The 13701-nt window shown below is 41.2% G+C and overlaps 1 protein-coding gene across 1 annotated transcript; it reads left to right on the forward strand.

Moving 5' to 3' along the window:
* The first annotated feature begins 12656 nt into the window (after window positions 1–12656).
* LOC134207081 (uncharacterized) lies at window positions 12657–13244 on the forward strand. Its single transcript, XM_062682802.1, has one exon. It carries the CDS (start codon window positions 12657–12659, stop codon window positions 13242–13244), a length of 588 nt encoding a protein of 195 aa, XP_062538786.1.
* Window positions 13245–13701: the final 457 nt, after the last annotated feature.

Here is a 13701-nt window from a genome sequence, read left to right on the forward strand (position 1 = left end):
CTAAGATTCCGTCCGGAAGTTTCCCCAGGATTTCATCAGAAGTTCCTTCAGGAATTTGTCCGAGAGTTTCTTCAGGATTTCGTCTGGAAGTTCCTCCATGGCTTTGTCCGGAGGTTTCCCAAGGATTTTGTCCGGAAGTTCCTTCAGGATTTCGTCCGAAAATTTCTCCGAAAGTTTATCCCAAAATTCTTCTGGCAGTTCCTACAGGATTTTGTCTGAAAGTTCCTGCAGGATTTCGTCTGGAAGTTCCTCCAGGATTTCTTCCGAAAGTTTCTTGAAAAAATTGTTGGGAGATCCTCCAGGTTTTCATCCGGAGGTTCCTCTAGGATTTTGTCCGGAAGTTTGTAACGTTTTACGTTTTTTACCGTTTTAAATTTACGTAAATTTCAATGTAACCGTTCGTCGCTTCTGTTCGAGGTTTATGATTAACCGGTGGCTTAAGCGCCAAATAATGTTCAAATTCAAATTAAATTCGATTCGTGTCAACGAGAAAGCAATTCGTCGACATGGTTTGTGTCTCGACTAAATGTTGTGATGTTTGAGTACTATGACGACAGCCATAATCAATATGGCAACGATACTTTGTAATGTTCTATGTAGTAAAGTTAGCTCGATGTTTCCGAAGGCGCGAACTCTATGTCGCCATTTGAAATTTAAATTGGCGCAATTGCTAAATAATGGGTTAATTGTTGTAGAAGGTTTCTTGCTCAAGAACAAACTCAAACTCGGTCATTTCGCTTCCATAACGGCTGGCAGTTAGAAGTTTTGCGAGTTTAAGAGTTTTATATAGAGAATTTGAGTAAAGTTTAGTTCGTCGAGGTAATTAAAGTGATTGGAGTGATTTTGTACGTGATTGTAATTAGTTTTTTCGTTCGTTCTGTAGATTTGATTCTGTTGTCGGTGTAGCCGACTCTCGCAAATTTCTATTTTAAATAGTATAGTGTACCAAAAAAGGTAAATTTTTGTAGAACTATTCGTTGTATGTTTAAATGTTAATTTATGTTTCGCGTTGGACTTCCAGCGCGTGGCGCTTTTTTTGGTACGGGCTGGAATTTCGGAGTCGACCCGGAGTCGACGAAAAGGGTTTACGGCATTTCCGCCGTTTTATCGTTTGGAGGAGCTTTTTGTGGAGTTCGTGCGCTCGTCAAGGCCCGCCCTTCGGGGTAGCGAAACGAAGTGTGGTGAAGTTTCGTACGAAGTGAAGCGAAAAGTGAACCGTCGATCGCCAATCAGTCGACGGTGGTCCAAAACGTTCCGAACCCTACGGACCGTTCGGAGAGCTCGGCGCGTGGAATACGTCGCCAATTGCGTACTACAGTGCCGGATTGGAACCGAAGGCGAGGGTTCATTTCATCACGGGCGGTCATAGCCGTAAAAAGCGAAGCCGTGCGGAGGTACGTTGGCCCTTGTCCGGAGGGGAAAATCAACCCGGGAAGCGCGACATCCGTCGACGCAGCTCTCACGAGAAAATCGGAGGCCTTCCGTCCAGCCGCCACCCACTTCGCAACTTTAGTTCGGCCATATTTGCACGGGCTCATCAGCTGCGCACCATCCTGCAGCTAGGCGATTCTTCTGTCGCCGCCATCGTCAAGGACAGCTTCGCCGCCATCGCCACGGACAGGTTCGACGCCATCGTTCCGAACCGGTTCGCCGCCATCGCGCCGGCGAAACCCAGCAAGTCGACGAAGAAGAAAACCTGCGCAGGTATGTGACTAGTGTATAGACATGGCCATGATCTAGATAACCATTTCCTTATCCGTACCAATTTCAAAAGTGTTCAACCCGAAACAAAATAAACCCCCATGAATTGTAAGTAAGAAGATCAAGTAGTTTTTTTAATAGGAGTAATCGCTGAAAGATCACTCCGTTCATTTTCCGTTCCGTTCCGTTGACTACGTTGATTACTCGCTTTGCTTAATTTCTGCCGGGATTTATTGGCGGGTTGGAAGAGTTTGAGGGTAACATAACTTGGGAGGTGGCCGAATTGGAGAAGCACTTGGTGCAAGGCAATATTTTAAGTTTCAGCCAGCGACCGTTCGAGTGACCCCTGAGGAGAGAAGTCGAGTGTTAGTCGGGCAAAAGAACTCGGCCGGTGGTCTTCCGGATCCCGGAAGTGGCGCTTAAGCCACCGGTTAATCATAAACCTCGATTTCTTCAAGAAATCATCTGGAAATTATATATTTGAAGTTCTCCCGAATCATGTACTGAATTTTTGAAAGTCCGTAGTTTTTTCCGGGACCTTCCACCCAAATGTCTGCTCTGGGAATTATTCCACAAATACTCCTGCCTTTTCTTCCTCGAGTTTTTTCTAGGAGTTTCCGTGTTTAATTCACGAATACTTCTATAAATTCCTCTATAGGACGAAATTCACGATGGATTTTTTGTGGGATTATTCGAAGGAGTTCTTAAATAATTTTATGAAACAAGTCCGCCTTGAAGGATTCTGACATAATTTCCGAAGGAATGCTTCGCAAATGAAATTTCTAATTAATTTCTCAATGGAATTTCTGGAGTGAGGTATATTAACAAAAAAATGGAGGAGTTGTTGAAGAAAGCTCAGAGGAAATTTGAACAGGGAATCCCGGTTGAATCACGATGGGCTTCCAGAAGACATTATCGAAGGAATAAATCGCCTACTTTGACCATGCTTATACCGGCTCACAAAAACCTAATTTTCTGAAATCAGTACAGTCAAACTTCCATGAGTCGATATTGGAGGGATCATGGACTCATGGAAATATCGAGATGTGGAATAGGAAGCTGTTTGAAGGGACCATCACAGTAGCCCAGGCATTATTTTTTAATAAGGCATAATTTGCCTTCATGAGTCGATATCGAGTCATGACTCATGGAACATCAACTCATGGAGGTTTGACTGTATGGGGAAAGGCATCTAAGGTTCGATTTCTCAAAATTAAGCACCTTCATCGAAACAATATTTGGTAAGAGTAATAGCGGACACCTTCTTACATAGCCCGTACCGAATAGTATTGCATCAAAAGATCCTAAATTAGAGAAAACCCGCGTTAGATGTTTTTCGTCATACAAATTTCTGGTGGTTAACTCATGCTGGCTATTTGCGCATATACTACAGTGCCTGGATGCTGGCAGCGGCGGGTTGAGGACCAGCCATTGCCAATAATTCGTTACTTAAATAATTTCTGAAGAAATTTATAGAGAAATTCAAGAAGTTGCACAGTAGGCGATTATGGGAGTCGAGAATGTTTCTCACCCGAAAACATCCTAGACCGGACCGAGAATTTAATTCGCCAGCTCCGGATTAGCAATTCTACGACTTTGCTCGCAAGGCTACTGGAGACCCAGCAAAATATCCTTACGAATCCTAATTCTAGTTTTCCACGATTTACTCAACCTAAAGGCCATATAAACCCGTCGGAAACAATAATGAACATATCTGCTGAAGGAATGAATAAAGTACATCCATCCGTTTTCTAGCGGATACGGACTATTTATATTTTTTTCATATTTAGATTTAAGGCTCTATAAACCGTAATCAATTCGATAATGACGATGATTTTATTCGAATCCGCACTAATACTAATAAAGTTTTGAACTAAATCAATATTTTGGGGCTATTTACGGACTTACCCTCCATCATAATATATTCATTGCATTTCCATATTAATTCTTCACTTATCAAAACTAGCAATTACTGAGGAATTGCTGGAAAAACGCTGAAAACTGCGTTTTTCCTTGGCCGATATTCGTATGTTCATCGAACGCATACTAACGTTCGAACGTTCGGATAAAACACATACACATTCACTTGATTTTTCACTTGATCTTTTCCCATTGTTTCCTTGATTTGATCACTCCTAAAACATATTCACTAACTGAGCTTCACATTTTCCTTCAACCTTGACTACCAATTAATTCACTTCACGCCCAAAAACTGTCGAAAACTGCTTTCCAAAAATCGAAGTGAGAGACAAATTTGACGACCGTATTGTGAATGCAATAAAATGCGGAAGACTCAAATTCACTAGCGCAATAAGTGAAATGGTGAGTTCAAAATCTACGCGATGCAACTTCATTCAATCCGAACAATACAACGTATACGCCAGCCAACACGCAAACAAAGGTGTGCATACACAAGAAAATAATCATCTCTTCTCCGTTGCCAGATTTGTTTATTGGAAAAAAACATTGCTGTTTGTCGGATTGAACAAATATACCAGAAATAAATATTTAAACATGTTATGTAAGCTTCTGTTAAATTCCAAGTGGTGAATAACAAATTTTAAACCGATAAATACCCATATATTTGATACACCGTGAACATGTGTTATGATATAGAATAAACATTTCGTCAAGTCTGGCAACATTATGCATCAGCTGGCATATTTTTAACACCCCATTTCCACCCACCCCAGTTGTAAACAACATTTATCTGCATTTTTCCGTACCAATTGCCTCACTATTACAACCAAGCGATACAGTCATTATTTTCAAAACATTGTGATGGAGTCTTGAGCCTTAAAACCATCTTTATGATTTTCCAATTTGAAATGAAATTATGAAATAATTCCAGACTAAAAACCGTACGTACTGTACCGTACGTAAAAACCGTACGTACTAACTACTCAGGAAATAGAAGGTCGAGAAGAGCCACCGTTGCTAACTAAAGCGTGAACCGGATACATGGGACTCCCACAATATCCGCGGCGATAGTAACAAACGATGCCCTGTACGTATTTAGTGTTCAATTTTCAATTTTTAAATTTATAAGGAAATGATAGAAAGAAAGCAAAGATTTGGAACGTGCTCACCAGTTTATCCATTATCATAATAGCTCCGGTTTGAACAGGACGCATCAGGAATATCCGAGACAATGACGTGATTACAAAGCGTTTAATTTCGAGAAATCTGACCCTACATTTCTTTCGCTATACTGATTTCAGTGAGTTAGCTTCTAGTGTGCCGTTGTGGGTGATTCATGATATGATCCTCTCCTGGTCGATTTAGAGAACACACATTGAAGAAAAAATATAAAATGAAAAAGAAAAAGAATTCGAAGAAATCAAACGATTTGATTAGAAATGTTGACATGTAAAATAAGGAATAAAGAGGAAAATAATAGCAAATTATAACATAACAAAAAGCTTCTCTGTTAGATTCCACAAAAAATCTTGATCTCTTTGAATAGGTGAGAACAGAATGCAAATTGAGGCATCAGAACCCAAGTTACAATCAGTTTGGGAAAATATGTCTAAACAGCCATCATTCATCATCATTATCAATTCTACTAATAGTTAGTCAAAAACTTATTTTTCACCAAACTATTATCATTCCAAATATTTTATTTGATGATTTAGGTATTGCAAAATATGGCCCGAAGAATGTGTCTCATTCATACACTACTACCCACGTCCTTACAAGGTAATATACTCTACAAAAAGTACTTTTGATTTAGATTAACTACAGCGATTGTTTCTGAATAATAGCTTTTTGAAATTTCTTTCTTTTTTGTTTTAAACATTTTGTTGAAAACGTCACAGCTTAATGATTGCACAAAACTGAACAATAATGAACAACTCAACAAAATTTCAACACGACACGATATTGTTTCAATTAATTAGATTTCTTTAAAAGTTTTATATGAAAGATGCGATTTTCATCTTCATTGGCTATTATCTAAGTATTTTGTTCAAATTTTTTTATTGTTCTGCCTCGAGCACTCGCACCGTTATAAAAAGTACAACACTACCGAAAAAAGTACGCTTGTCGTACACAACGGAGGAGAAAGTGCATGAAGCGAATGTCTGAGAAATATCAAACGATGCCAGCAAAGAAATTTGGAGACATGCTTCAACAGAGATCAACATCCAAGATAGTACGACTTAAATTACATAAATTATTAGCGGAATCAAGCATTGTTCATATTCCAGATGAATTACGCATTTATGTTTAATTTCCAGTTAAATTAGACATTGCACGAGGTAAGTGGCATTTTATTAGCCTGGTTGTATTCGTTCTAGTGATGGGGCCCTCCTTAGCCGTGCGGTAAGACGCGCGGCTACAAAGCAAGACCATGCTGAGGGTGGCTGGGTTCGATTCCCGGTGCCGGTCTAGGAAATTTTCAGATTGGAAATTGTCTCGACTTCCCTGGGCATAAAAAGTATCATCGTGTTAGCCTCATGATATACGAATGCACAAATGGTAACCTGGCTTAGAAACCTCGCAGTTAATAACTGTGGAAGTGCTCAATGAACACTAAGCTGCGAGGCGGCTCTGTCCCAGTGTGGGGATGTAATGCCAATAAGAAGAAGATTCGTTCTATATTTTATTTAAAATCGTAGTTAGTTATTTGGTTCTCCTATCAACGCACTTTCGAGTGTGGGGCATGTTCTTCCTATATCTCGCACCATTATGTTGACTGAAAAAGCACTAATCAGATATGTATAGTAGAATAGAAAATGTGACAATGAACAAACGACTCTTCCAAAATTTATGACTCTATAAAACCACAACCTATCTCATTTGTTGAACTGTCACATAAAATATTTCAATTTGTTCTGAAAAGATCATCCACACAAAGTATACCAATTAACTCTGTCTAAAGAATACTTTCACTTTGGAAAGCAGATCCACGTCAGTCCTCGTATCTTCCCACTTACCGTCCGCAACGCGGGTGACTTCCAGGAAAGCGTCTTTAAAAGGACATTTGTTTTCATTTTAGAATTTTCATAACTTGATCGTGGAGATGTTTAATCGAAAAAAAGGAAATTTGTGCTCAAGCGATCGCTGCGAGTCACCGAGCAACTAAGCAGAAAAGGACACGCATTTACGATCAATCATGGAGCGACCTGATCCTAATCAAAGATCGGATCTTTCCTTTTTCGGGATAGCAAATGATAACCGATGGCTGAGTTGACAGTTTTTTTTCTGTTCGATAACCTCACATCATACCTTCCATTCGTTGCAGGGATGCAATTTTGAATTTAAGAACCAGGAAGAATCGGATCAAATAGAAGGAAGTGAAACATTTTTTGTGATATCATGATGGATCGGATTTGGGAAACTGGATTTTTTTCAAATTTTGATCAAAATCCCATTTTTGAAAACTGTAGGAGGAAGCGAATTTTGTACGCTGTCAGACAATATATAGGTTGGGTTGATGTTGAATCACAAACGTGAAAAAAAAATTGTTGGGACCAAGCGAGAGGCGTGCGAACGCCCCTAAATGGATTAGTTTGGAAAAAAGGTTCGAAATGCATTCGAAAGCGATAAATGCTTCTTCAAACACACCACGCTCACATTTGCTAATCCTTTTCGCTTTGGTCTGGGAACAATGACGATCGGGAGGAAGGGTGATTTTGTCACTCCCATTCGTTCGGCGAAGGATCATTCAAAACCACCAGCGAACACCCCCTGGCGCGTCAATCCTAGCCCTTTCGTACAACCATTGCATCAGGTTCGGCTAATGAGTCTGTGTTTCTTCGCTACCGTAGCATAATTTTCATTGGAAAACTAACAGAAGCGACCTGATCCGCCCACCACCTGACGAATCTAACCCACCATCGCATCGGATCGCAAAGAGGAGATGAACCGAGCCGATTACCGATCATTAGCCGGGCATTGTTCCAGCAGAATGAGTGAAATCGGTTTCGATCGTTACTGGAGCGGAGCGTTGAGTTGTGCGCGGTTAGGGGTCTCGGCCCGGGCTTGAGATCGGCAGAACGGATTCAGAAGCATTTCAGCATGCAAAGAACGCACACACTCCTCTGCTCATCCGTGAAATTACATAACAATCGGATTAGTGTCGGCTTAATTAGTCAAGTGTGACACGAGCAGAAAGCGCGTAAGCCACCGGCATCGATGCTTGATTGTTCCTAATTTTCGATGGAAGAACAAAACATTTAGCAAAAGGAAAATCATGTGTACTTAACAAGAGATAATTTATGTTTAGGAAAAAGACTATTGTTTCGGATAATCTACTTTGAAATAAAATTTAAAAATTGAACGTTTTGTTTAAATTCTCGTCTAGTTCTCTGATACAAGTATGTAACTGTTTCTAGCCCAAGTAGCACATGCAACATCTTCCAAAAAGCACCTTGTTTCTTTTCAGTTTCCATTGAGGAATTGGAAAACATCAAAGCTCAAAAAAGTTACATTAGGATGTCAAAAACGTTCTAATTGTGATCAATGTTTTATTACCATTGCAACGCAGTACGCGTTTGGCATTTGGAAACTAACAACCAAAGAATACTGCACTGCATGTTGCATACACGAAAAAAAAATCATTTTTTTTTTTTTTTTGTGTCTTTATTAAAGAGACTTTCAGCCCGAGGCTGGCTCGTCTCCGAAAAAAAAATCATTAATTTGCACTTTTTCTACCATGTAACTTCAATGCGTCTTTCAAAATTGAATTGTTTGTTTAATTTAAGTTACAGTTGAGTGTATCTTTATGTTTGATTTAGCATCGTTCAACGTTTTGACAACTCACAATTTATTCCGGTGATCAAGTAACAGGAAAGCTGAGTACAAAACTTCATAATCGTATGGTTTTTATAATTAGTGAACATGCAGTCCCTTCGAAGTGTTGAATGGTACTCTGGTAGAGTGAAGGACTATCCATTACAAGATTCATACATCGAATCCAGTTTTATATTTTTATTTTATTTTTTTCCGCTGTAGTATTTTGCAACATTGTTATAATTTTACTGCAATCGAAGGATGTTTCCGTAGGCTCCACCCCTTGCGCATTCTAGATTACAAAAGAGTTATATTTGATGGCACATACGCAAAGATTGTTTTTTTCCGATTAGTGCAACTCTGTGGAATATTCATTAGTGAAACAAGTTGTGCTGCTTGGGTGAATGAAAGGCCGCTACATAAAAGCTCTGCAAAATAACGTAAAAAATGGGTAGATTCGAATACTAATAGTCTTGTGTTGGTCAGACTTTACTTCAGGAAAGCGGTCCAATTCGGGGAAGGGCCGTTTTGCGGAATGCCACTAAGCCGAAAAAAATTAGACAGAAAACCAATCAGGCTGAAAGTTCTTCTTCAAATAGTGTTTATTAAGCACTTCCACAGTTATTAACTGCGAGGTTTCTAAGCCAGGTTACCATTTTTGCATACGTATATCATGAGGCTAACATGATAATACTTTTATGCCCAGGGAAGTCGAGACAATTTCCAATCCGAAAACTGTTTAGACCGGCACCGGGAATCGAACCCAGCCACCCTCAGCATGGTCTTGCTTTGTAGCCGCGCGTCTTACCGCACGGCTAAGGAGGGCGCCCTCTGGCTGAAAGTCTATTGGCCGAATAGGGCCATATACAATTTACGTAAGCAGTCAGGGGAGGGGGATTCGAAAATCCAGAATAAAATGCTTACGTAATAAGTGTACGACCCCATGGGTCATTTGGCCGAATATGTTATTTGGCCAAACAGGTCATTTGGCCGAACAAGTCATTTAACCGGATACAACATTTGGCCGAATTCGTCGTTTGGCTGAACGTCATTTGGCCGAACAGGTAATTTGGCCGAACAGATCATTTGGCCGAATACGACATTGGGCCGAATACGTTATTTGGCTGAACAGGTCATTTGGCCGAATAGTGGTGGATCACATTTTGCACCAATTTTGAGACATTTTCGTTGCTTATGAAAGTGGGCAATGGCTCCTGATCTGAGGGCATTGAGCAAGCAGGAGCGTTTTTGCTTCGACACGTTGAATAGTGTGGCTAAATTTATTGGCGGCTATGATGAAGCGCTGGATAAGGGTCAGATTGTTGGATGTATAGATCGCTTGGAGGGAATTTTTGAAAAGTTTCTGAAGATTCGTCTTGAAGTAAACTTGCTGTAAGATGAAGATTCAGCTACCGCAGACGAAGACGAAAAGGCTAGTCGTGCTTCACGTGATAAATTTGAAAAGACTTACGTGCAGGTGAAGGGATTCCTCGTTAATGCTGAGCGAAAAGCTAACCTTGTACTTACCAGTGGTGTGTTGGATCCTGCTTATTCAAGTTCTAAGACTTGTCAAACAGCTAGAATAAAACTTCCTGAAGTAGAACTTCCTTCTTTTGATGGTTCAGTCACAGTGTAGCTGACTTTTCGGGACACATTCAAGAGTCTCATCTAATCCGAATCTATCGGATGTGGATAAGTTTTCTTATCTTATCGCATCACTGACAAAAGACGCAAGTCGTTCCTGTTCGCGTGACTAACATCTAGGTTACTTTGACCTTTCAGCCAAAGTACCGGTACTACAAGTGTCAAACCGATGTTGTTGATGGGATTAAACATTAAGGTGGCTAAAATTAGTATGGGAAAAGCTTTTTTCAATTTTTTTGATGGGCCGCCCTCTTATTCGACTCTATTTGATGCCCTGATGCTCTGGACAAAATTTCAGCCTAATCGGTCTACGTTTGGGCTGTGCTAAACTCGTTGGAAGTTTATATGCAATAATGTATGCAGAAACATCCAAAAACAGTGAATTGCAGTTGGACGGCACAATATACAATGAAGAACTATGATACTCATTCAGATCTTGAAGAATTTAATACAGAATGTTATGCAGAAAACCGCGAGAAGATTAGAGTTTGCACGGCCAAAATATTAGCATTTCTCTGAAGTGGGGTTTGAGCAAATTTCGTTTCTTTTACCTTTGAAAAGAAATAAATTCACCCCTACAACACTTCAGTAAAATTCTAATATCTTTGTCCAATAAACTCTAATCTTCTCGCGGTTTTCAGCATAACATTCTGTATTTAATTCTACAAGAACTGAATGAGTATCATGATTCTTAATCGTAAATTGTGCGGTTCAACTGCAAATCACTGTTTTTTTTTTTATGTTTTTGCATACATTTTTCCATATAAACTTCCAACGAGTTTAGCACCGCCTAAACGTTGACCGGTTTGGCTGAAATTTTGTCCAGAGCATCAGGGCATCAAATAGAACCGAATAAGAGGGCGGCCCATCAAAGAATTTGAAAAAGTGTTTTTTTGAGCCACCCTATTAAACATGCACTACAACATGATGCATAAATTATGGCCAATTGATGCTTGTTGAAGCATAATTTGGCAAAATAATTTAAATGACTACATCGCCACTAGCGTTCTAGTACTTATGACTTTGAACGTAATCTGCAGATGATCGAGAAGATGAATATCGATACAAAGGGGTGGAGTGTCCTTCTGTGATACGTCGACACTAAAACCAGGGCTGACAATCGTCATCGTCATAGCACGAAATGCCACAGTTGCGACGAGTTGCATTGTCTTCACTCCTACTCTACACATCGTCAATGACGCGCACGACGTTAGCTTTCGTCGTGTAACCAAATCGTCCTGACGACATCGAAGAACGAAGACTTCGTACCGTTATTCTTCAAGCTGCAGCTGCCATGCGAAGATTTTTACTAATTCTTTGTAATAATGAATTTGAAGCAACGTATGAAAGCGTTATAAATGTTATCGATACATTTATGTTACCAAATTTCCTACTATTTGTTTATTTAAGACGCTATTATGTTTTTAACCAGTCCGTCTATAATGACGTGCAATCAATTGTGTGAAGAAGTGACGACGAAAATCGTCATAACTTTTGGCTGCGCGACTATCGTCGTGGTACGCATGCGGCGCGAAGAAAACGAATAGGTGTTGCGTCGTGCAATGTTATGACGAAGACTAAACTTTTTTCGCTTTCTTCATACGACGAGAATGACTATTGTCAGCCCTGACTAAAACAATGGGAATATCATCACAAATCCACAGACGTACCCCAGTACCAAGAGCTGATCGAGTTCTTGCGTTCCCATTGCACCGTTCTCTAATTAATCGCGCCCGGAAGCCGAATGTTCCTGAACTCTCTCGATCTGAACCCGGTCGAGTACAGATATTCAAGACCAGCATGCTTTTTCTGCAATTCATCCGCCGTTCAAATGTGATGCGTTCCGCAAGCTGCCCGTTTCTGAACGCTACGATTTGGTGAAGAAAAGGTCTCTCTGCATCAATTGCCTATCCGCGGATCACCAAGTAAGAAGCTGTTCGTCGGGTTCATGTCGTGTTTGTGGTCAAAAGCACCATACTATGCTCCACCAATTCGCAATCCTACCCAACCACAACCATCCAAACCAACCGCAAGCCAACGCACCACAATCCAAACTCATTCTCAAACTTCAATAGCACCAGCCATGTCGTCAAACGCAAGTGAGACTTCCTCGCCAACACCTCTCGTCAACCAATCCTGCCCCACTACCGGTTCGCTAAGTCATTGTTCTACATCTTCTGTGGACAACGTTCGCCGTATTCCGTCAACCGTTCTATTGCAAACGGCGCTTGTGAGGGTAGTCGAATCATCTAAGAATATCCTGTGGGCAAGAGCATTACTCGATCCAGCTTCGCAGCTGAATATCATGTCCAAAGGTTTCGTTGAACGCTTACATATCCAAAGAATCAAGGAAAATTACACCGTCGGCGGGATCGGACAATCGTCGGTCGCTTCCACCCTCCCTCTTAGTATACGTTCAGTCGCATTGCTGCAGCTTCCGTACTCAACTAAAGTTCCACGTGTTAAAATCCGTCACACGGGAGCTTCCATCGAAAAGTATCGATGTGGCCGAATGGAGCTGGTCCTCTGACGTAGTCTTAGCAGATCCACAGTTTAACCAACCAGCACCAGTGGACATGATTGTAGGATTGGACGCCTATTACGATCTTCTTCTCGATGGAATCATCCGTCTTGGTCCCGGAAGACCTGTTTTGCAGAATACCCTACTGGGTTGGGTCGTTTCCGGACGAGTTGGAGATGGCCGTTCAAATCCAGAAATTATTAGCATAGTTAGCGTTTGTAGTACACAAGATCTGGATGAACAACTGTCCAGATTTTGGGAGCTGGAATCATGTCAGTCTTCTAGTACAATGTCGGTAGAAGAATCGGCATGTGAATCTCACTTCGCCTCCACCACAAGAAGAAATAAAGGTGGCCGGTTCGTGCTGCAGCAGCCAAAGAAGCCATCCGTCCTATCTCTGATGGGAAATTCGTACGAAATAGCCAGGAGCCGCTTTCTCGCAGTTGAGCGTCGATTACAAGCTCATCCCCTGCTCAAGGTTGCCTACTCGGCCTTCATCGAGGAATACGAACTTTTGGGTGAAGGAAGTTACGTCGGAGCCGATTCGTGCCTTCGAGCTCACGACGGTGACTTACGGAACTTCAGCTGCGCCGTATTTGGCGATACGGTGCCTGCAGGAGTTCTCCAAGCTGGGTCGTCGTGAATACCCGCTAGCTGCAGAAGAGACTTCTACATGGATGATCTCATATCCGGTAGCAAATCCATCGAAAATGGAACGAACCTTTGCATTCAGCTCCTTCAGCAGTTGATTTCTATTGGGTTTCCACTCCTCAAGCGTTCATCCAATTCTCCAGCCATACTTGGTCACATTCCGGAGTCACTTCGAGATAAACGCACCATGCTAGGCCTGGATCCGGAAGTTTCTCAAGGAGCTTCTCGGGTTGAAGTGGGAACCAGCGATATTAGTATATCCAAACCACAGGAAGTATCTGATACTTCCAGCCTGTTCGATCCGTTGGGGTTTATTGGACCCGTAGTAGTAGTTGCCAAACTGTTCATACAGGAACTCTGGAGAAACAAACATCATGGCACGAGCCACTCGAAGACGAGCTTTAACAACACTGGTTGCAGTTCCGATCTGAACAATCGAAAGAATCGTC

Source organism: Armigeres subalbatus, chromosome 1, assembly GCF_024139115.2.
Source record: "Armigeres subalbatus isolate Guangzhou_Male chromosome 1, GZ_Asu_2, whole genome shotgun sequence".
Classification (NCBI taxonomy): domain Eukaryota; kingdom Metazoa; phylum Arthropoda; class Insecta; order Diptera; family Culicidae; genus Armigeres; species Armigeres subalbatus.

Coding starts and splice junctions, on each gene's coding strand:
- LOC134207081 (XM_062682802.1), top strand. CDS start 12,657: ATGATTGTAGGATTGGACGCCTATTACGATCTTCTTCTCGATGGAATC.